This window comes from Petaurus breviceps, unplaced genomic scaffold, assembly GCF_028583685.1.
Source record: "Petaurus breviceps papuanus isolate PSGF00001 unplaced genomic scaffold, PetGlider_PUasm1.0 90825, whole genome shotgun sequence".
Lineage (NCBI taxonomy): Eukaryota > Metazoa > Chordata > Mammalia > Diprotodontia > Petauridae > Petaurus > Petaurus breviceps.
The window spans coordinates 2,155,793-2,180,142 of record NW_027187353.1 but is presented as its reverse complement, the minus strand read 5'-3'; the positions used below and the strand labels follow the sequence as shown (position 1 = coordinate 2,180,142).

At 48.1% G+C, this 24,350-nt stretch overlaps 1 protein-coding gene across 3 annotated transcripts in view; it reads left to right on the top strand.

Annotated features, from left to right (window-relative positions):
- UNC5B (unc-5 netrin receptor B) overlaps positions 1-24,350 on the top strand; it is a 136,650-nt gene that overhangs the window by 96,205 nt on the left and 16,095 nt on the right. Inside the window, exons 2-9 of one of the 3 annotated variants that reach the window (XM_069071106.1) lie at positions 3,762-3,983; positions 10,044-10,187; positions 11,282-11,385; positions 15,826-16,006; positions 17,450-17,617; positions 18,431-18,595; positions 18,823-18,855; positions 23,679-23,873. In XM_069071106.1, the coding sequence (XP_068927207.1) occupies positions 3,762-3,983; positions 10,044-10,187; positions 11,282-11,385; positions 15,826-16,006; positions 17,450-17,617; positions 18,431-18,595; positions 18,823-18,855; positions 23,679-23,873 (1,212 nt within the window). The remainder of the gene's footprint in view (positions 1-3,761; positions 3,984-10,043; positions 10,188-11,281; positions 11,386-15,825; positions 16,007-17,449; positions 17,618-18,430; positions 18,596-18,822; positions 18,856-23,678; positions 23,874-24,350) is intronic. The other 2 variants (XM_069071104.1, XM_069071105.1) reach the window with 2 other exon arrangements.

Below are 24,350 nucleotides of genomic sequence, written 5' to 3'. Positions count from 1 at the left end.
GGGAAGACAACATGGACGTGTCTAAGTTTAGGGAAAATCAATAAAAAATCAATACAGTCTATTGGGAGGGGATTAGGAAAGGTTTTATGTAGAAGAGTGGTGTCAGATTCAAACAGAAATGATCCCTATGGGTCCCATATTGACTCACAAAACCACAAATTAATATTATCTATGTTGTATTGCATTTTTATTTATTTTGTTAAACAATTCTCAATTATATCTTAATCTGGTTCAGACCTGACTCCTTTGAGGACAGCTTGTGGCTGAGCTTGACATCTCTGATGCAAAAAGTGGTGGATGAACTGAGTTTCAAAGGGAGTGAGGGATTGGGCAAGGTAGAGAAGAGGAAGGAGGGCATTGTAGCCATGGGGGATGAGCAGTGCTGAGACAGGGCTCTGCAGACTTCATCAGACTACCAAAGGCATCCGTTATACAAAGAAGTTAGGAACTCTTGTCTTCAAGGCCACTGGAGTTTATTGAGAAAGGGAGTGATTCAGTCTGACTTACGCTTAAAGAAAATGACTTTGGTGGCTGTGTGGAAGAAAGCTTAGAGTAGGGAGAGCCCAGGAAGGAGAATGAGTAGTGGCTACTGTCAAAGTCCAGACAAGAGGTTGAAGTCCTAGTCTAAGGTGACAGCTGTGTGATAATGTGAAGGAGGAGCATCCCAAAGATCCCGGTATTCTGTGCAGCAGAAGGTTCAAAAAAGGATGAGGACTGAGAAACAGCCATCAGATTTGGGGATTTAAGAGATCGCTGATAGCTTTGAAAGAGCAGCTCCAAGTGAGTGATGGGATGGGAAAACATTGCAGAAAGCTGAGAAGTGAGGGGAAGAAGTGGAGGCAGTAAGTGTAGACCGCACCTTGACTACGCCCAGGTCCTAGAGGCTTCATTGTCAGAGGATGTGTTCTGATTGCACTTCCTTTCCTGAGAGGCCATGATGGGTGGGTATCTTTCACTTACAGGTGAGGTGGCTTTTGTTGCTGGTCCTTTGACATTCAAGTGAAGTGGATTTAAGTGAGGAAGGTCAATGAGGATAGAAATAGGGAAGTTTGTCTAGTACTTTCTAGAAGAGTCATGGGAGCTGTCAGGGCAGATTTCATATCCCAATTTCACGTCCATTCTCCTCCCAACAGACAAGAACTATCTATTGTCTCTCTTACCAAACTTGGAAGCTCTATCCAGGCCACTACTATCCATCCTGATTCAAGGCATCTCCAATGGCTTCAAGTTCAGCCTCACCACTTTTCTATAGCCCTTCCTACTGTATCCAACTCTGTCCTCTGCCTCTGAGGCTCAAGGGATTAAAAAAAGAATTTCTAGGGGTCATCTAGTGCATACACCTGTCTCCAAGCAAATGACAGACTCTGGATTAGCAGCCTGAGGCATGTGGATCCAGAAATGTCTAGCACCTTGTCTACCTGTCCCCTGTGAAGGCCAAGTGTGCCCCATGGCTACAATTCCCAGTATAATTGCAAGGGTGCTGAGAAAATTACAAGGAGGAGAGGTCTGGACCTGGTTCAGGGAGGAGAAAGAGGACTGACCCCCAGCTTAATTCATTGTTTCCAAAAGAACAGCTAATGGGTTATGACAAACCTCCTGCTGTCTTCTCTCCCTGCCGACTTAGAACGGAAATGGAAAGTCAATTTTCCTAAATGGATTTTAAACGAGTGACCTCGCCTAGCTGGTTTTCCCCCCTCTTTTCCCTTCCCTTTTTATTCCTGAGCCTGCTGCTCAATCAAGGTCTTTCTCCCATTCTGGGATTCTTTCTCCCTTTCCTGTTTCCTTTTCTGCCTCTCCCCTCGTGGGACTAGTGATTTCAGAGGGGGCTGGAAGTCTTTGTCATGAGGCTTTCTTTGGTAGGGACTCTGGGAAAGAGATGGCATTGGGTAACCAGAAAGAGCCTCTAACAATTTGGTTTATTTCTTGTGGACTCAGTCTCCCTATCTGTAAGATGGAGATGGAAGTGGGATAAGATGAGATGACCTCTAAGTCTCCTTCTAGTTCTGACAGTCTATGATTATGATGGTCTAGTGAGACATCATGGCACCATGGAAAAAAGCGTTGGATTAATGGTCAGAGAATGAGTATTGATCCCTTCCAGTTATAAATCTAGGATTCTAGGATTTGGGGGAGCTACCTAGAAGACTTTAGAGACTCCATATGGTTGGGAAAGGAATTTCTGAGGTCATCTGGTTCATCTCTCATATTACTTATAAAATGGCTCCCAGCTGGTGGTGCTGGGTCCTGGGGTCAGTGCTGAGAAGCCCTTTCATTTCTCTGAACCTGGGATCACTGGGACTAATAGTGATGTTTGTTCTATCTGTGATAAATGGATGGATGGATGAATGAATAACCTTTTGTTAATCACTAACTAGGTGAAAGGCAAACTCATGCTAAGCTCTGGAGACACAAATGCAAAAGTGTGGCAGTTCCTACCATCAAAGAGCTTATATTCTGATGGAGAGATACAAAACAAGTAGAGGATTTGTTGCCTGAGAAGGGTTATATTTTAGTCTGGGAAGTCACAGGCATGGGGAATAGAACAAGAGCAAGTCAAGTGACTAACCCTTTTCAGAAGCAGCAGTGGTGCAGATCTGATTTCAGTTGGAAGATAAAGACGTGGAAGGGTATAGGGAAGGAAGGCCAAGAAGGTCAGAAAATGGTCCAATAAAAGAGAATAGCTGGACCTGTGACCAGCCTATTATGAGAGACAGCTCCTCCAAGGTATGGTTTCTGGAGCTCTTAAAAAAGAGTGTGATAGCCTGTGTAGAGGTTCAGAAAATGGCCAGAGAAAGAACCCTGGGTGCAGTTCTGATTGATAGTGGAAGATGAGTGAGGCTGATTGGGTAGTTTCAGGTTTAACTACAACCTGAAACTACTGAAGTTAGGTCCAAAGATTTCAGAAGCTGAAATTCCCAGAGAAAAACTCAATGTCTACTTTCTCTAATGGCCTTTGGGGAGAACCTATATGCTGGGGTAGAGGGCCACTGGAAGGGACTAAAGGAGGTAGCCTAGCCTCAGTGGCCTGGTGACAAGACATGGCAGCCAGATCACTTGGTATCCACTTTGGTAGCCTTTGGGGATTAGGAGATGTAAGTGTTAAAGAATTGCCTTTGGCTTCCAGGGGCATAGTGAGGGTGGTGTTAATATAGAAAGAAGCATGAACAGGCAACACTCCCACCCCCAGTGTCCCCAAAGTCCCTAACACATCCTTTCAGTTTCCTTCAGCCTGGTTGCCTTGATCTGAGTGGAGTGTGATGGCAAGAAGGAAGAGAGGCAGCTAAGGGCAGCTGTGCCTGGTGGGCTCAGTATGCCCTACTTTGAGCCCTGCTCTTCAGCCCCATGCTGGCTTTGGTGCCCTGGCATATTGCCTGCTATAAATTGGAAAGCAGATCAGAGCTGGGAGGGAATTAATGCTTAGAGTAGAGAGAGAAGTCAGGGAGAAGGTGGGGTGAGGTTTGGGGATGAAGCATTAGACATGCTGGGGATCTTCTCAACTCTGCTATTTTTCATCTCAACTCATTGTGAGCTTGTGTGAGCTGTAAACTTTTCTGGGCTTTAGTTCTCCATCTGTAAATGGATACAAAGTATTATTAAATTTCTGGGTCATCTCTTCCTTTACCTTCTTCCTTCCAGTGATGCTGTGGGATCATATGTGGAAGGGCAGTGGATTGGCAATGGCTTGGGTTTGGGAGATGCTGGTGAGAAATTTACTTGTCCAGCTAAATTCACAGTTCCTTCTCCTTGTCTTCTGTCTACAGGTGTTGAGTATGGTGAAGTCCTGCCAGATTCCTTCCCATCTGCCCCTGCTGAGCCCCTGCCCCACTTCCTGCAGGAACCCCAGGATGCCTACATTGTGAAGAACAAGCCCGTGGAGCTGCTGTGCCGGGCCAACCCCGCCACCCAAATCTACTTCAAGTGCAATGGCGAGTGGGTCAACCAGAATGACCACCTCACCAAGGAGAGCCTGGATGAGGTCACTGGTGAGGGACTTCACCTTTCCCTCTCTTGTCTCATCCCATTCCTTTTCCTACCCGTGGTAATCATTGTACTCTATCTTTATTCTGAAGGAGATCCAGAGCATCTAAAGAAATCACCCCAAGTCAGAAGGGGCCAAAATAACATCCCCCCTTGACATAAGCAGTTTCTTTTATAGGGTGAGACCCTTGCATGGTGCCACACCTGTGCCAGGTGATGTCCAATGGATTGGATCACAGAATCAAAAAGATCTTTGAACAATAGACCACATTAAAAAAGATGAAATTTAGTAGGAATTCATTCACATAGCTTCCAACATTTGGGTTCAAGATACCATTTGCGAAAGTCCAGAATGGGGGAAGTGGGGACCAAACAGCAATTCATATGAGAAAGACCTGGATGCTTTCATAGATTGCCTGGTCAACATGTCAACAGTGGGACATGGTAGCTGAAAGAGATACACAGCGGTAGAATGTATGCTTCTTGAGGACATTGAGGGTCTCATTTTTTGTCTTTGTATCACCTGCCACATCTGAGTATTTAATCAGTACTTGTTGATTGGCTAATTGAGTGAAAGTACCCAGAGATGATGGTCCTGCTATCTCTGCCTTATCTATATCTGGAATGTTGTTGTTGTTGCTGTTGTGGGTACCATATTTTATGATTGATATCATCAGTAGCATATATGACCAGAAGAGGAGGTGAGCCAAGTAGTAGAAAGAACTTGGGATAATAAAAGCTCATACTTTGGGTGCTTGAAGGCTTGCCAATGATCCACACAACAATGCTATGAAATGCTCTTATCATCACCACCCCCATTTTACAGTGCCTACAATCCCTAGTAGCCTGAGAGGCCCCTTCCATCTCTCATCTCTTCTGTTGGGTAGTCATCTTGCTGCTCTGTGGAAGGATTTGGGGCAGCCATCGGAAGGTGATTACAGAGAGGCAGAAGCAAGAGGGCTCACCCGGGCATCAGAAGCTCCGGTCTCGATATCTGTCCTGGTTCTTGTTCTCATGGGCATCATTCCCCCTCATCTGTCAAATGGCATCAGACTCAGTGCTCTCTCAGCTCCCTTCCGGCTCTAAATGCTTTGATTTGATGACTCATTTCAGCTCCAATGTTTGCTCATTAACTGTGGTGGCATGTTAGTTCCCCTCTCTGAATTTAATTCTTAATCTCCCTTAATTCTAGTGACTACTCTGTGTTGATTCTCTCTCCTTTATCCCTGATGCAGCTTCTTTGTATATAGTTGTTTGCGTGTTATCTCTCATACTAGATTGTAAGCTCCTTGAAGTCAGGACCTTGTCTTTTACCTTTCCTTGTATTGCCAGGACTTAGCACAGTGCCTGGCATACAGTAGGTGCTTAATAAATGTTTGTCAATCAACTGACTGGCAGAACTAGATTAGAAAATGAGGATGGTTGGAATGGCTAATTTTTCAGATCATCCCCTGGACTGAACCCTAGAGACCACTTCTATTTTGCCATTTCCCATTGCAAGTTTCCATTTGAGGTCTCCATGCCAGTGTGGTAGCATAGGAAAAAAAGTGCTGTATTTGTATCAATTGACTTAGACTCGAATCTTGCCTGTGCACACTTGGGCAAGTAACTTTATCTCTCTATCCCTTCATCTTTAAAATGGGGAGCAAGGGTGGACTAAGATAATGGCTAAGCATTCTTCCAGTTGTATGTCCATGAGCATGCGATCGTCTGATCCATAAAAGGAAGTAACAGGGTTCTGCCTCCAGGGAGACAGGGGAGACAGACCAGCCCCTGGGGCTCTCATTAGAGGGAGGTCTTTGAGATTCACAGAGGAGGCTCTGGATGGGAATGCTGAGCTTTATTATTCACAGTCTAATATGTCTGGGATGTGTCCCCCTGTCTGAGTGACTCACAAGCTGGCTGCTCATTAGATCCCCTTCACCCCCTTAAGATAAGGAGGCATCAGAGGAAGGGCTTCCACAATGGAGCTCAAGCCAGACTAGTAAGCCCATAGGTTCCTTATCCCAGCTAAGCCTCTCCTGGGGCCCCTGGCATCACCCCAGGTCAGCTGCCTTCCCAGAAACACACAACAAGGGTGTTATAGAGTGGATTCTTGCTCAGGTACACATGGAGTTCTATGGGCCTCTGAGCTTCTTCCCAGCTCTGAGTATCAAATCTCTGACACAAAACTAGGAACATTTGTGAGAAGTCTCAGAGAGGCAGAGTTCAAGCAGAGCTTGATAAGAAAGCTGTTCAGACATTTCAAGTTGTCCCAAAAAGTGTAATGGGCTTTTTCTGGAGGTAGTGAGTTCCCTGTCCCTGTAGCTTCTCAGTTATCAGGGGTGTTGGAGAAGGCATTCCTGCTCAGGTGTGGCCCTCTCCTCCCCTCCTCTCTTCCCTCTTTTGCCCTCTCCCTCTCTCCTTCCTTTTCTCTGTGTTCTCTCTTCTATTCTTTCTTCTGATCTTTCTCCCTCTTTCCCTCCTCCCCACTCTCCTCCCACGACTCTGTTTCTCTTTCTTCCTCCTGACAGCTCCATATTTTACAGGTCATTAGGACAGAGATGCATCCTGGCCCCTATGCACGGCTGGTGGGGCTTGGTAATGCTGTGATTATTAGTAATACCAACACTGCCCCTGTCGCTCCTAGCTACTACAACAACAACAAGAAGCCTTATGGTGTCCTGGAAATTGGGACACAGCTGTCCTCATTAGCATGGGAATAATAGGTACTGGCCCTGCCCCCCACGCCCACACCAACTGGGCAGGGTGAAGCACCTGCCCTCACTTCTTGGCATCTCAGCCTATAAGCCTCAAGCCCCTTGCCAGAATCTCAGGAGATACCTCAATGTCTCACTGAGTATTGACAGCTGTGGGTCCCTTAGGCTATACTGGTGGTTCTGGGCCCCTCCCAGAAACTCACACCAGGATCCATGGGAGAAGAGTAGGAAGCAGAGAACCCTAGGCCAGAATCACCCCCTCTAAAGATGGGTTTAACATCCCAATTGCTGAATACAGCTTAGATCATTGTCCAGATCAGTAGACCCCAAGCCTTGGAGAAGCTGTAACCTTAAACTGGGAAATGGGATACCTAGTTGCTACTACTTTCTTCCTGTATGGTCTTAGACAAGACACTCCCTGGCATGGTACACAGTGGAAAAATCATTGAGTGTGGAGTCAGAAGACCTTGGTTCAAATCTCTTCTCAGCCATGCATTAGTTGTGTGACCTTGGGCAAGTCATTTCCCCTCTCTAGTCCTTAGTCTCTACATCTGTGAAAAGATAGACTAGGTGTTCTCTACTATCCCCTTCCAGTCCTGTGATTGAATGAGATGATATACACCAAGCACTTTGCAGACTTGATATTTTTATTTATCATTATGCCCCTCTTTTCCCACCTTCCTCAGTGGGATCTCCCAATATGGCAGCCCTCTTCAACCTTGGGAGGGCCACCCCTTTGATGGGCAATAATGGCATAATAATTTCAACAAGTACTTGTTGGACACCTCCTGTATGCCTGTGGGGGAGACCAGGAAAAGACGAATTACTGCCCTCAAGGTGCTCACTCTCTAGTTTGGGGGACAACATTCACTCACAGTCTGAATAACCCCAGACTGTATCTAATCAATCAGTGGTAAGAAGGAGAGCACTATGGGGGTTGAGAGAAGGGAGTTGATTAATGGGGACAAGAATAGTCAGGGAAGGCTGCATGGAATGAGCAGGATAAGGAAAATGGTCTTCAGGAGCTCCCCCCTCCCCCCAGCCAAATAACAGAAGCCCAGAACTGGAAGGTCCTAGCTAGGGAGTGCCAGCAGTGCCTTCGCTTGCAGACCACCAGTATCAGAAACTCACTACCTGCCCAGGAAGCCGTTCCCCTTTTGGACAGCTCCCATTGTTAAGAGGCTTTTCCCCGCTCTTAAGCTTAAACCTGCTTCCTTGGAGTTTGCACCCATCATGACTAGTTCTGTGCTCTGGGGCCAGGCTGAGTCAGCTTAATCTCTCTTCTCCTTGATGATCCTTCAGATACCTGAAAACAGCTATCATGTTCTTCCCCAAGTCTTTGGCTCTCCAGGTCCCATCCAACATGGCTTTTCATTTCCTCCCCATTTTGATTACTCTCCTTTAGACATGTTGCAGCTTGCCAGTGTCCTTGATGGGACGTTAGGTGGTGGAAGAGGAGATGCCAGGCTTTAGTCCCACCTGCCTTTATTTCTCTCCCTTTGCTATACTCCCTTCCCCACCCCAGTCCTTGGAGCCTGGGGAAGATTAACTCATGAATAGAGTGCAGAGGACCGAAGGCTGGGGAAGGCTAGTGATTGGCATTCAGTGGGCTGGCCAAGTCATTTATCCAAGGAGGATCAGGGGCCTCTGAGCCGATCAGCTACAACCAAAGACAGGGAGCTTAGAATTCTTAAAGAGACTTAGGATGCTGCCTCCAAAGCCAGGGCCCCTGGCCCCAGCTCCAGCCCTGGTCACACTAACTCCTAGCTCAGCCCCAGAAAGAGGCTTAGATTGCCTGGCTTCTTATCAAAGAGTTGGTGGGAGGAAGGGTGCTGCACAGACAGTGGGAGAGACTCAGTGACCTGGACATGTTTTACCTAGAAGAGAATTGGAGGGACATTACTGCATATGTATTCCAGCCCCCCCTCCCATGTATTAAGGGCTTTTATCCATAGCAAGGAGTGGATTTGGTTCAGTGAAACTGAGAACCCAGAATCTGAGGTCAGCAGACTTGGGTTTGAAACTTGGCTCACTCCCAGTACCATCTTGGGAAAATAATTTCTCCTTTTAGGGCCTTAGCTTCCTATTCTGTGAAATGGTCAAGTTGGACTAGCTGAAGGACTATGTACCTTCTAGCCCTAAATCAAAGGCTCCCAGATTGAACTGGATGGGGAATGCAAGTCATCAGCTGGGAACCATCAATTTCAAGCTGGAAAGGGTCCTTGGAGTTCACCTAGTTCATCCAGAACTCACAAGTTCTCAAACTTCTAAGTCTCAGGATTCTGTTAGGCTCTTAAAAATTATTGCAGACTCCCTCCCCCCCGCCAAAGCAATTTTGTTTATATGCATCATATCTATTCGTAATTAGACATTAAAGCATCTTAGTATTAATATGAAAATAGTTTTGACATCCTAGATCCCCTGAAGGGGTCTCAGAGATGCCCTGAAAGGGTCCTGGGGACCACTGGGGGTCTTAGAGCATACTTTGAAAACTGCTGATTTTGTCCAACCTCCTTATCTTTACAAGTGAGTAAACAGGGACCTGGGGAGATTTAAGTTAAGTTAAGTCACTTGACTTAAATGCATGTCCCTTGCCTCCAGACTCAGTGGACCTTCAGCTGCAACCCACTCCCAAAGGTCTAGCAGTTGGTCTCTGTGTCATCAGAGGACAGAGCTGGTGCACAAGGGGAGAGGTCATAATGCAAGCCAAGAACTCTTAAATGGGAGCTGTCCAGCCCAGAATCATGCATTCCTCTTTATTGCTACAGGTGTTTAAGCACAGATGACTCACTGTTGTCCAGGAGGTTCCTGCCCTGGCTGGAGGGTGGCCCTCTATGGTCCCTTGTAACCCAAAGGTTCCTTTAGAAAACCAGTAACACTGAGATTCTGATTCCAAGATCACAGCAATCTGGGATTCTGTGATCATTCCACCTCGCCTCTCTGGGCTGTCTCCCATGCCTGGAACACACGACCTTCTCATATTTCTGGGATGTGTCTCTAGTTTCCTTCCAAGCTTAGCCTGATGATCGCCTCCCACATGAAGCCTTTCCCAGTCCTCCAACTGTTCAGGCCACCTCTCCTTCACTTGCCTTGTGTCGATTCTATTTTTTGTTTACTTCTCTGTGTATGTGTGGTCTCTACCCCTAGAATGTAAGCTCCCTGAGGCAGGGACTGTTTGCATCCCCTGTGTTTAGAACAGTGCCTGGCATCCTTAGTATTTGCTTCTTGGTTGCCTTGGCAGTGGCCTTTGGTGCCAGGTCCAGTGGCCCTGCCCATTTTCCTTCCTCCAGTTTCAGTTTCCCTCCTCCAATCCTTCACAGCACAGCCTGATCTGTGTTTCTCTCTGACTCTGTCTGCCCTTCACAGGCCTGCTGGTGCGGGAGGTGCAGATCGAGGTGTCCCGGCAGCAGGTGGAGGAACTGTTTGGGCTGGAAGATTACTGGTGCCAATGTGTGGCCTGGAGCTCCGCTGGCACCACCAAGAGCCGCCGAGCCTACGTCCGCATCGCCTGTAGGTGTCTCCCCATCCTCATTCCCCAGCAGCCTGACCCCTTCTCATTTCCCTGTGGGACCTGGAGAAAACAAGCAAAGAATATTAGATATTAAATATCAGATTTTTTTATTGTTCAGTCATGTCTGATTCTTTGTGACCCCATTTGGGGTTTTCTTGGCAGAAACACTAGAGTGGTTTGTCATTTTCTTCTCTAGCTTGTTTTACAGATGAGGAAACTGAGGCAAACAGGGTTAAGTGACTTGCCCAGAGCCACACAGTAAGTGTCTGATGTCAGATTTGAACTCAGGAAGATGAGCTCTAGCCACTGTGCCACCTAGCTGCCTATATATGAGATAAATATTAGATACTATAGTTAACATCGTTGGCACCCGTTGCCCACTTTCCCTGGGTTCTAGTCCCACCTCTGACATCTGCTAGCTGTATGACCTTGGGTAAGTCACTTAACCTCTGTTTGTCATCTGTAAAATGATGGGTTGATCTAGATGGTATCGAAAGTTTCCTTTCATTTAAAATGTGTCCTTCTGTTCCTTTGTTACTAACCAAGACCCCCAGGGAGGCATGATCACAGCCAAAGGACAGACTGGTCAGGGATGCCCACTGTGGTTGTCCCCTGCTCCCCCAAGCCCCAGACAGACACCAACAAGGCAGCTTCCCCCACATTGGCTATGGCCTTCAGTGCCCAGGAGCCAGTCCCTGACTAAGCCCACTTTCTCAGAAGCAGCCAATCATCATGACCCTTGCATGTGATGGTCCTTCCAGGGCCTGGCTGCTTGCTTCCTCGCTTGTTCAGAGCCAGGCTGCCCTCATTCCCATGGCTCCAAAGAATTCTTCCAACAAACACGGCTCAGGCTGACCGGTTGGCTGTCCATTTCCAGGGAGTGTGGCGCCATCTCGTGGTAATAGCAGAAAGCTGCAGACCTTCCCGCTGCTCAGGACCATCCACCTAGAACAGGGAGCTTTGTCTAGGGGGGGCAGTCCCTGGGGCCAGGGCCAGGGAGGCCCTGCATGAGCAGCAGGTGTGCCCTCCTCTATTCTGGTGAGAGGCAGCTGCCCCACTCAGCATGCTAACGCGGTGCGCTCTCCTCTCCCAGACCTGCGCAAGAACTTTGACCAGGAGCCGCTGGGGAAGGAGGTGCCCCTGGAGCACGAGGTGCTTTTGCAATGCCGTCCCCCTGAGGGGGTGCCCACAGCAGAGGTGAGTGCAGAAGCGTGGGTTAGAGCACTGGGGCAGTGCCCAGCCCTCTGCTTCTGAAGCGAGAGCGCCTGGCTGGGAATTCTGCCTCCGGCACCTAACTTCCCATCTGACCTGGGATAAGTGGCTTAGTATGTCCTTTAGATCTCCCCTTCTGTCAAAGCAGGGAGCTGGGCTAGGCAGCCCCTGAGAGCCGCCCTTATATATGCCTCTGTTCTTTAGTTCCCTCATCTGTTCTTTCCCTAAGTCGGTGGCCAGGATTCACCCTTCCCCTGGAGTCAGACAAGGCTTGCTTTCCCCCAGATCTGTCCTTCCTCCAAGTGGTCACTGACAACATCTTCTCCTCCTATCTTTGGATTTTAGCTTCTATAGTCATCCATCAGGAATGGGGAGGCAGCCAGCAGATACTTGGAGCACAGTACTTGTGCTTGATGCCTCTGTCAAACAGAATTTTATGGGTCTGAGTTCTAGTCTCGGCTTTCATCGATCATGTCTCCAAATGCCAGTCATTCCTCTGCTCTTTGATGTATCAGCCTTTCCTGCTAATACACCCAGGTTTTGAGTTAATGTAAAAAGAAGTTCTTCCTTGAGAGGTAGAATGGCAAGAGCTGGCTTGGAGTCAGGAAGGCCTCTGTGCCTGTCCCTTCTCTGGCAGACTGGCTATGTGATCCTCTCAGCACCTCAGGGAATGCCAAGTTCTAGAGAAAAGTGCTGATCTTTACTCGTATGATCTCCCTATAATAATGAAATCATTGGAGAAGAGAGAGACAGACATAGGGAAGGAAGGAAGGAAGGAAGGAAGGAAGGAAGGAAGGAAGGAAGGAAGGAAGGAAGGAAGGAAGGAAGGAAGGAAGAAGAGAGAAAGGAAGAAAGGAGTGGAGGGAGAAAGAGAGGGAGGGAAGAAGGAAGAGAAGAAGGAATGAAGGAAGGGAAGGAAGGAGGAAGGGAAGGAGGGAGGAAGGAACAGAGGTAGGGAGGGAGGAAAGAAGGAAGGGAAGGAGAGAAGAAGGAATAGAGGAAGGAAGGAAAATTAAGGAGGAAAGGAAGGACAGACTTGCAGAAATGAGTGTAGCTCTCTCCAGAATCATTCAATTACCTCCCCCATTGCAAGATATTTCTTCCACTTAGGATGCCCTCTGTCACCTCCTCCTCGGTTCCTTGTGTCTCTGCATGGCATGACTCTAAGTAAGCCTTCTTCAGAGAAGCCCTCCCCAGCTGAGTGCGTGCCATTTCATAGCGTGTCTTGCAGCCGCAATCCCCAGTGTCTGGGAACACTTCCTTGATCTGCTGAGACCCCAGCAGGGTGCTGGTAAAATTCCAGCAAGATGGCACCAGCCGTTAGCACTGCCTGCACAGATGGATCGGGCGTGATGGATGGATGGACTTGTACGGAGATCGTCAGCTGCTCCTTGAGCCCCAGTGTTTACTCTGGATGGTGGGGCTGCTGCTCTGACTTCTCACACACTTCACCTCCACTCTTGTCCATGGCTGCTGAGTTTGTCCGAAGGTCCTCAGAGTACACGTGTGTGGGGGGGCTTACATGCATCCCTCACGGGCAGGCTCTGGTCAGTGCGGCCATTGCTATAGACCGCACTTTGAGGTTGACACATTCTCACTCCAAGCCTGTGATAGAAGTGCTGTACATCTTATTATCCCATCTTTACTGGTAAGAAGACTGAAGCTCAGAGAGGTTAAAGGCATTGTTCATGGTCTGGCAGCCAGTAAGTGTCAGAGACAGGATTCTCACTCAACATTCTTTCCATTACACCCCACCCATAACCTAGCCAAATGAAGTGGAAGGGGCAGTGTGGTATAGCATGAAAAGTACCGAGTCTGAAGTCTGAGAACCTGGATTCTAGGTTCAGTTTATCTGCCAGGTGACCTTGAACAACACCCTTTGGAAGACCCTTGATAAATAAATGGGAAAGGATTTGGGGAGAGTGTCCAGGACAGACGAGGGCCTCCAAACGGTGCCCTTGAGGTTTGGTGGAAGGAATGGGGCATGGTCAGTCTGGAGGAGAAGATCTGGGGAAAGTCAGAGAGTTGCCTCTGTTTGACATTAGGAGGGCAGTACCCTGGAAAAGAGGTTGGTTTGTTCTGCTTGGGAGCAGTACAGGGAACTTGCAGGGGCAGATTGAGTTTTGCTGCAAAAAAACAAAAACAAAAAACCCCCAAACTTCTTGACATTGGAAGTTCTCCTACAGTGGAGGGGAGCATGTTGGGAAGTAGTAGCTTTTCCCTCATTGAAGGTCTCTGAGCAAGCCTGGATGACCACTGGTCAAGGACGTTGGAGACAGAAAAGGGAATTCTCCATGAGGCACAGGTGGGACTTGATGTCTCTGGGATGCTTCCCAGCTCTGTGATCTTATGAAGTCATCTAACTTCCTTTTACCTCAGTTATCTCATCTATAAAATGGGGATAATAATACCTCGCAGGGCCTGAGGGAAGCTCGAAAGAGGTCTATGAAGTGCTGTTTAAACTGTAAAGTCTCATATAAATGCAAGCTATCATTATATTCTTATTATTACTGTGAGAAAGTGAAGCCTGTGTGAAAGGGGTGTGTGAATACCCTGCCTCTCCTCCTCTCCCTTCCTGCCCTCCCCTAGACAGGTTCGTCCCCTTCCTCCCTGCCTAAGATAGATATTCCTCTTGGTCTTAGACACTTGGACTTAATTGAAAGAAGCGCATGTTTATAGAGACATTATTACAGAAAATATCTCTGTGTGTGTTTAGCATTCATCCACTGCCCTGAGGTTTGTAAAGCACCTTAAAAATATTATCGCATTTGATCTTCAACCTTGGGAGGCAGATGCTATTATTAGTCCCATTTTACAGGTGAGAAAACCGAGGCAGACAGGTTAAGTGACTTGCTCAGGGTCACACAGCTAGTGTCTGAAGCAGAATTCAAACTCAGGACTTTGACTCCTGGTCCAGCATTCTATCCACTGTGGCACCAAGCTGCCTGGAAAGGACCAGTCCCATGAGGTTTAGAGGCAGAAGTTCTGTGGGACCTTGGACAAGTCATTTATCTCTCTGAGCATGTTTTATCATTAAAAATAAAAATTAACAGGTTGGAGTTAATGATACCTTTCTTTTTCTTTCCTTCCTTCCTTCTTGCCTTCCTTCCTTCCTTCCTTCCTTCCTTCCTTCCTTCTTTCTTTCTTTCTTTCTTTCTTTCTTTCTTTCTCTTTCTTTCTTTCTTTCTTTCTTTCTTTCTTTCTTTCTTTCTTTCTTTCTTTCTTTCTTTCTTTCTTTCTTTCTTTCTTTCTTTCTTTCTTTCTCTCCCCTCCCCTCTCTCTTTCTCCCTCCCTCTCTCTTCTTTCTCTCCCCCTCTTTCTCTCCATTTTACTAATCAGCACAAGTGCCCTTGAACCCTCTGCATGGTCCAACCCCTCCAGTGCATGTAGCCCACACCCACTTGGTTCACACGTGGAGAGTAGTGCTCAGTGGTTAGAGAAAATAAAGGAGACAAGTCTTGTTTTCATTACTTCCCCTCATTCACTCTAGGACAGAAAGGAAGTCATTGTGTCTTCATCTACAGTAAGGAGACAATCAATAGTGACATTTTTGGCCTTGAGTCTTACAGTACTTTGTATGCATCTCTCTAGTGCCCTTAGAGACATGTGGGGAAGTGGTCAAGGGCACTGTGCCTGCAATCAGGAGGACCTGAATTCAAGTTCTGCCTCACACACTAGTCACATGGGCAAGCCTGTGTTCCTCAGTTTCCTCATCTGTCAAGAGAGGGGTTTTGACCTGTCGGTCTCCAAAGCAATGACACTCATTTTGTCCGACAGTTATTTGTGGACATAGCGTAGCTCCCATTCTGTAGGTCCCATGAGGCCAGAGATCGTGTGTCTCCCTGTGCCTGGAGCGCTCCCTTCCCCTCCCCTCTCCCTCTTGGAATGCCCCGCTGCACTAAGGGCTCAGCTCAGCTCTCAGCCCCTGAGCGCGGCCCTTCCCGATGCACTCTCCCTTCTGGCCCCCAATTCTTGGTAACTTATGGATTTGTGTTCACTTCTCCGTCTGCTGCTCTGCTTATGAACACTTACTGTTTCTCTGAACAGATCACCATCTCCTTGAGGACAAGGAGTGGTTTCACTTTTGTTCTTGTATGCCTCCCATAATACCTGTCACATAGTAGGAGCTTAGCAAATGCTTTCTGGACTAACCCGAGTTTCCCAAATTTAGGTTCTTGGTCTAAACAGAAGGAGTTTAATATTTGAATGAAATATCTGCCTTCCTGCTTCATAACCTCGTCCAGACTCTGATGTTGAAGTAACTGGTCATCATTTCCACCATCTTTATTAAGTTAGGTTCTCTTGTGGGTGAGGCTGGCCCAGCCCCAGGGCACTCATTGGGGCCTTCCATGCTGGAGGAATAAGCTGCGTTTGTCTTCACTTAACATCCTCCATTTCTACCCCATCCCCATTCCCATCCCCCAGGTGGAGTGGCTGAAGAATGAGGATGTCATTGACCCCGCTCAGGACACTAACTACCTGCTCACCATTGACCACAACCTCATCATCCGGCAGGCCCGGCTCTCAGACACAGCCAACTACACGTGTGTGGCCAAGAACATCGTGGCCAAACGCCGTAGCACTACGGCCACTGTCATTGTCTACGGTAGGATGGCGGGCAGCAACATCAGAGGGGCTGAGTGTGGGCTACACACCACTCAGGGAAATTCTTTCATTTGGATGGACCAAGGACCCCACAGGGGCTGGGGATAGGAAGTGGGACTCTAGCACAGGAAATCCACTTATTGGACTAGAGTCCATTTATTGGGAATATCATAGTGGGGGTGCCTTTGCTACTGAGAACCTTTGCAATTCAAATTCTGTGAGCCTATGGCTTTTATTGTCCTAACTACTAATAACTATAATGATCACAATAACTACTGAACACTTGTGTCATGCTAATAATGTATCACAAAACCTTCATATCCCATGGAGTGTGATACAGTGGAAATAAAGTGCGTTCAAATCCCACCTTGGATGCTTATGACCTCTATGACCCTGGACAAATAAATCACGTATCCTTCCTGGGTCTCAATTTCCTCATCTGTGGAATGAAGAGTTTGGACTAGAAGGCTCTCTGAGGCCCCTCCCAACTCTCCATTTCTAATCCAATCATCTTTGATCTCTCATGACCTTTCCAACTCTGAATCGATGGCCCTACGACCCATTGTCTCATTTGATTTGCTGCCAGTCACGTGGAAGACGAGAAGGGCAGGAATCTTGCCCACCTTGGAGATGGTAAAATAGAGGCCCAGAGAGGTTGTAAGGGACTTCTCCAAAGGCATGCAACCAATGAGTTGACAACTAGGTCTCCTAGTCCAGAAGTTTTTCATCCTGTTTTCTACTCCACATGACAGACACCTGATTAGAAGCAAAAATTACATCCCATTTTGGCGTCCTGTTCCAGCTGTACTGGTAACTGCAGGCCTGGCAGGTCCAGGCTCCTGCCACAGTAAGAAGACGCTGAGTCAGGGGGCTCAGGACTTTGCTGCCACTTTCTGCGTCTTTTGGGAAAAGGAACACATTATCCCGGAGGAACAGGAGACCAGCCCAAAGAACAGAGCTGGGAAACCCCACCTGGGCACTTGAGCTCTGCCCATTATTCCTTTGGAGACGGTGCCCAGGCTGACTCCTCTTCTGGTGTGCCTTTGTCAACTCCAAGGATGTGCCCCTTGGTTGGTTCATAGCATCCTAGATTTTAGAACCAGAAGGGACTGCAGAGACCTTTGGTTCAGCCTCCTCCTTTAACACATTAGAGAACTGAGCCTGAGACTTGAGACCAAGGTTCAAATCTTGCCTTAGATAATTGCTAACTGTGTGACCCTGGAAAAGTCACTTAGCCTGTGTCTGCCACAATTTCCTCATCTTTCAAACAAGAGGGTTGGATTCAGTGGCCTTTATGGTCCTTTCTGTTTCTAAATATTTTCATTCTAAGACCGGAGGGTGTGTCTTCTAGGGGGCACAGCTATAATTTGGGGGAAGGGTTAGGCATAGGCTAGATGCTTCACAGGACAGTGATGCCAGCCTCCCTCTCTCTCTCCATCCTCAGTGAACGGTGGCTGGTCCACCTGGTCAGAGTGGTCACCTTGCAATAACCGCTGTGGCCGGGGCTGGCAGAAGCGCACCCGCACTTGCACCAACCCTGCCCCACTCAATGGTGGTGCGTTCTGTGATGGGCAGGCCTTCCAGAAGGTGGCGTGTACCACCATGTGCCCAGGTAAGGACAGCCCTCCATGTCGCCCACACACGCACATCCACTGCTTCTCCTAACCTTCCAACGGGAGGCCCAGACTCAGCCCTGGTACCTGTCATGCCCCCCCCCCCCAGGGATAGGGGACAGCTCAGGCTTGGAAGCCCCAGAGACTTCAGCAGCTGCCCTATAGCTTTGGGAACGCCCATCTGGTCACTCAGTTTGGGGCTCCCATACGTCCCCTCTCAGCTGGTGCTACCCATTTCATGAGCCCAGAGATCCCCGGGAGGGGCTACATCCCCCTGTTCCTCACCTGTTCAGATGCTTTCCACTGCTCCTCCCAATTTTGTAACGAGTGAATCTTCTCTTTGTTTCATTGTCTGATCTGTGCGTGTGTGTGCATGTGCGTGTGCGTGTGTTTTCATCTGCGTCTTGGCTGTATCTGGGTCTGTATTTGTACAATCGGATGTATTCCTTTGCATTGGGTTTTCTGTGTGTGCCTGACTTCATGTCTGCTCCTCTCTGTATGTCTCTCTGATTGTACGTGACTCTGACAACTTCTCTGCATTGGGCTGCCTTTCCCTACGCCCTTCTGCTCTTTCTACGTACGTATGACTGTGTGTATGTGACACTGGACTGCTTTCCATCCGCCTGTCTGACTGTGTGTCTGTATGCATGTATACATGCATTCATGTGTGTGTATGTACATGTGTGCATGTACATGTGGGGCTCTGTTCCCCCATTTGGGGCTGTGTCTATCTGGGCGCCTGCAATCTCTGTGTTTCTCCATCCCCATGTGCGTGTGTGTGAATGTGTGGGTGGGTGTTGCATGATCCGCAGTAGATGGAGCATGGACAGAGTGGAGTAAATGGTCAGCCTGCAGCACAGAATGTACCCACTGGCGGAGCCGGGAATGCACAGCCCCGCCGCCCCAGAACGGGGGTCGAGACTGCAGCGGGCTGCTCCTTGATTCCAAGAACTGTACGGATGGGCTGTGTACTCAGAGTGAGTGAGCCGACGCTGGGCAGGCCTGGTGGGGTGGGGTTCAGCAGCGTGGAGGGGAGGGTGGAGATGTGGTCCCCCTCGAGAATGTGGAGAGCCAAAGCTTTCCCTGCCCATTGGTGGGGCGCCAAGGTGGGGGGGCTGCTCTGGGCTTCCAGTCATGACATTTCTGTGTCATCTTCATCATTTCACCCATGTCATTTTTTCTTTTACTTTGTTTTCCCTAACAGATAAAAGAGTTCTAACTGAACCCAATAGCCACCGTAAGTCCCCATTTCATGACCATTTTCTGTCTTCCATGGGATCATTGGTTCTCTCTGACTGAGTGTCTTCTCATGGTCTGGAGGGTGATGAGAGGTCTCTGGGGGCTAGGGGAACAGAAGGACCAAGAACGTCTCATTCCTGGGAGCCCACATCCTAAGAATCCAGAAACCCCAAGGTGACTGGGCTTTCTCCTCATTCGAAGGGGCCGTAGCTTCTCACTGGAAGGCATTCTGCTCTCTGGAATAGACAGAGAGATTGCACCTGCCATCTCTAGAGACCAGGGTACCAAAGTCCTGGGGAGCAGATAGAATGGACTGTGAGCCTTGGGAAGGCTCTTGGATACTTTCTCACTGCTGGCTTGTTTTATAGAAGCTTAGAGGAAGGAAAGTGACTTCCCCAAGGTCACAGAGTGACCTAACTTTGGGTCCAATCCTTTCTCCATTTCCTGATGGAAGGGAAGAGCTCTGCCCTGTAATTCCTTTGGAGACAGTTCCCAGGCTGAGTTCTTCTGGTGTGCAAACTGTTTCCTAGAACCCAGTTAGCTCCTGGAATCCTAGATTTTAGAGCTAGAAGGAACCATAGAGACCTCTGGGGCAACCTCCTCCTTTGACAGAGCCTGAAATTTATAATCTTATAATGACGTATAATCCAAGAAGACCAGGGTTCAAATTTTGCCCAAAGTAATTAGAACTTGCTAGACATTATGGTATTGTTCCCAGACAAAGGAGCTACCCCTAAGATATTGAAAAGAGCACTGTGCCAAGGACCTAGAGACCTGACATTTGGCAAATTAATGAGCTCTGTGCCTCAGTTTCTCTTTCTGTCAAATGGGAAATCCCTACCTTAGAGGAAATATTATGAGCCTGAAGATTTGTATACACACAAATACATGCACATCATTTCTTGACCTATAACATGAGGTGATTAGATTGATTGAGGTGGTTTTACACATTTTTTTTTGTGTCATGGCATCCTTGGGTAATCTAGTGAAGCCTTATCATAATGTTTTAAAGTAATTTCAGGAAATGCTATATTTCAGTTAGAAGTTCATGGGAGGGGCAGCTAGGTGGCGCAGTGAATATAGCACCAGCCCCGGAGTCAGGAGGACCTGAGTTCAAATTTGGCCTCAGACACACAACCAAAAACCTAGCCATATGACCATGGGCAAGTCACTTAACCCCAACTGCCCTACCTTCCCCCTCAAAAAAAAAGAAGTTCATGGGAAAAAATGTCATTTTTTCCATCTAAAGTATGGACCCTTTGGGTTCTGGAGGGTTTGTGGATCTCAGGTGAGAAACAGCTATCTGGATGAGGTAATCTCTGAGGTCTCCTACTCCTCTAAATAGATTAGAAATGGTTGAAGGGACCCCTTAGCCTGATGAGGAATTTGGGGGGCACAGATAGAATTCTTTGTTCACAGATGGTCCCTTTTATTCTCCCCAAAACCAGCAGAGGGAGAAGAAGGGAAAAGGCCAAAGGCATAGGGGCAGGCAATAGACCATCCCAGGTGAAGGGTGCTGAGGTCTGGGTAGCTGGAGTCCAAAGGGTGCTGGGAATCTCCCTGGGACAGGTGATGTTCTTGTCTTATAATGGTGTCTGGATTGTTTCTTGAAGCTGTAGATAGATGGCTGCATAAGCTGGGGAGTAGTAGCTATGGGCACTAGAGACCTTGGCTTCCTGAAGTCCACCTGAGGTGGGCAGTTTCATAGATCGGGATTAGCTGCTGCTGCTGCTGCTGCTTCCTTGGGAAAAGGCAAGCACCAGAGGCACTGATTGAGCTTCCTGAGGCTCTCTCCTTCCCCTCTTGTGCTCCCTGTGCTGGTCCCCTCATCCCCCCACCCTCCTGCATTCCTGGCCCCTCCTGCTCCAGGCTCCCTCATGCTTTGGTCTCACTGTCCCTCATGCCCCATTTCTGACCATTCAACATTGAATTTTGCCCTTTGTACCAGGCTCTTATGGCCTCAGGATAGAGATGCTCTCCTGAGACAGCCAAATCACAGAACAGAATTCTGAGAGGTTGCCTCTCTTTCAAAGACTGACACCAAATGGCTGGTTCTACTCCTCTACCCCCTATCCCAGTGTTACCCCTGGGCACCCCATCATTCCCCATTCTCGCCCACACCACTTGAAGCAAGACCAACTCCCCCCTAGAAAAAGAGTCATCCTCCTTTGCTCCCTCCCTCCTTCCCTCCCTCGCTCTTTCCCCCCTCCCTTCTTCCCTTCCTCTCCCCATCCTGCTAGGGACTTACTATCTAATAAGTCAGCCCCCCCTGAGTGCCCATGCTAATAATGCCACAGTAATAACACTAAGGCTAATAAAACAGCAATAGCCAAATACTACTGTGGTAATTAAACTACAGCTCCCAGATAATTCTGGAGTAATAAAATTAGCAATAATGCTGAATGACCCCCAGCTCTCTGGAGAAGGTTGGGGGGGAGGAGTGCTGGGAGAGGGGGAGAGGCCAGGTTGACTAATTAGAGATTGTAAATTACTGAGCAAATGGCCACATGTGGGTTATACAGTGAATTCGGAGTCAGGCGAAAGTAGCCAGGGTGGCTCCCACTTCTGCAGCCACCCAAGAGACGGGCAAAGCAGAGGTGGACAGGGAGCCCCAGACTCTCTGCCATGCTATTGGCCAATAGAGAGATTCACCTAGCCCCTCCTGTGTTCTAGATGCTGGGAAGGCTGGGGGGAGCCACATCGGGGATGTCACCCATGGTCCTTGCCCTGATTGAGCTCACGGTCCCCTATATCACAGGGTCATAGGTGCAGAGCTGGAAGGGGACCTTGGAGGCCACTGAATAATAGCTAATAATAACCAGCATTTATGTAGCCCTTCAGAGGGTTCAAAGATAGATGAACTCATTTGATACACACAACAGCCCTGTGAGGACTATTATCACCATTTGACACATGGGGAAACTGGAACACAGAGACTTCCAATTATTTGTCCAGGGTCATGTAGTTAGAAGGGGTTGAGGCAGAGGATTTAGTTATATAGCTTCTTTTTGCAGAGCCTGTTGCTAGACATTGGGACCAATGCCAAGTTCAGATAAGGTAGGGTGCCTGTCCTCAAGGAGCTTACAGTCTAACAGGGGCATGTGACACACAGCTAACTTAAATACACTGGGCAAAGGAGCTTTAAAATGAGGTAGGAAACTGGAAGAGGTAACAAGAGGAAGGAGTGGGAGAGGCAGCCGACTGTAGACAAAGCCTGGTATCTGTTTCCCCAGGAATATTTAAGAATTCCACCTTGCCCCAGCTGTCTCTTGGATGGTAGGGACAGCACCTTCTTGTCTTAGAGCACAGAGTTACACCATAGCCTTGTTAGGAAAGGCTGAGGCCTGTGACCAAGCCTGAGGCATCTCAGGGTCTCCTGGAACCAGACCAAGCAAAACCTGATCATCCCCCTTTCAATGGCTAAGTGGGGTCCCATTCAAGGCTGAGGGTGGGAGGGGGTGCTCCAGAACTCCCCAGAGGCTGATCATTCCCCTTTCAAGGGTTGAATGGGATCCCATTCAAGGCTGGGGGATGTGGGAGGGTGTGCCCCAGAACTACCCAGAGGAAAGGTGGGGAAGAGTCAGCTACTGAGAGGTAAAGCAGGTGATATCCTTATCTCAAGATCTTCTGAGACTGGATGACTGGACCCAGATGTTCCCAGCTGGTGAGAGCAGCTGGACAGTCTAACCCCTGACTCTTATCCAACCCTAAGCTAGCTGACCTTGTGCATATCTGTCAGCACAGTGGAAAGAAGGGAGGGGGCTGCCCCTCACCATCCCTCCTCACCTGCTGCCCCCATTCTTCACTTGAATCACTCTCCATCTCCCTTCTGCCTCTCAGGTTCTGGGCTATGGCCTTCTCCTTCTCCTCCTCTCTCACCATCTCCTCAGCCTACCATATGATTTTTCTTATGGGGCCATCTTGCTTCCTGACCATGGGAGCTCAGAAACAGCCACAGGAGTGGGGTTGTATCCTGGGGCAGCTTAGACAGGTTGTACAACCTAATGGAAAAATCCTATGCCTAAAAATCTGGAGACCCACACCATAATTCATCACGTGGCCTTGGTTAAGATATGCACCTGTTCTTTTCCAAGACTTGTTTTCTTATTCACAAAAGAGGGATCAGACCTATCTGTTGTGCCTGTCAATCTATCAAAGGTTAGGATAGAAGAAAGGAATACATAGGAACAGTGTATATTATATTATATAATTATTAGTACTTATTTCACCGGACATATCCTAGCCTGGCCTGGCAGATCCCTGAGCCTGAGCCTGTCAAAGTTGAAAGTTTTGAAAGGCTGGAGGACCAAGGTGAGATCCCCTTTATAAAATGCAAAATTAGGCATGTGGGGTTTTTCCTGCTTATAATAATACCTGACATTTGTATCGCATTTTAAGGTCTACAAAGTAATCTTCATACACTCTTATTAGAACCCTCCACAACAATCCTGGCAGGCTGGTGTGATTATTATGGCCATTTTACAGATGAGACCCCATGTTTCATTCAGATGAGGTCTCTGACAGGAGCACTAGGTTCTCTTTGGAGGAGTATGTGTGTTGTCCCTGATGACACTCAAAAAGGCTGAGTGATTTACCCAGGGCCACACAGCTAGTAAGTGGCAAAAGCAAGATCTGAACCCAAACCTTTGTGATTCCAAGTACAAAGTGTGCTTGGTCTGGTGCCCCACGCTGCCTCCCTCGTTGGAATAGTGTGTAGAGTGCTAGGTTGGAGTTGGGGGTTATTGCTCAGGTTTCTGAGGCGGGGGTCTCCATGTTGCCCTCTCTCCTTCTTACTTTTTCCCATTTTCCTGTTCCCCCTAGTGATGGAAGCAACAGGGGACGTGGCTCTCTATGCAGGCCTGGTGGTGGCCATCTTTGTCTTCATCGTCATCCTCATGGCCGTTGGGGTGGTGGTGTACCGGCGCAGTTGCCGAGACTTTGACACAGACATCACAGACTCATCCGCTGCCCTTACTGGTGGTTTCCACCCAGTTAACTTCAAGACGGCCCGACACAGTAAGGAGGAGGGGGAAGGAAGAAAAGGCCAACCCTTGGAGAGAGCAGAAATCCTGGGATGGAGTGGGGAGGAGGAGGCAGGGTGGACTTGGGGACATTGGGCCTTTTTTTAGAACCCATTATTGAACAATTACTGAGTACCTGCTGTATGCCCAGCCTTGGGCTAACTCAGAGCTGTGGAGGGAGACAGATTTAGACTCCCTTAGCACACAGTAAATATTACCAAGTGTTTGTTGATTGGCTGACCTAACTGCTCCCAATCTAAAGGAGTTCACTGCCCAGCAAGGGAAAAACTGATGGGTTTATGGGAAGGAGAAATAGGCTGAGAGACAATGATGATGATGACGATGACGATGACAATGACAGTGATGATGATGATAAAACAATGACAATGGCATTGACAATGATGACGATGATGACAATGATAATGACAATGAGGAAAATGATGACAATGGTGATGATGATGATATTGACAAT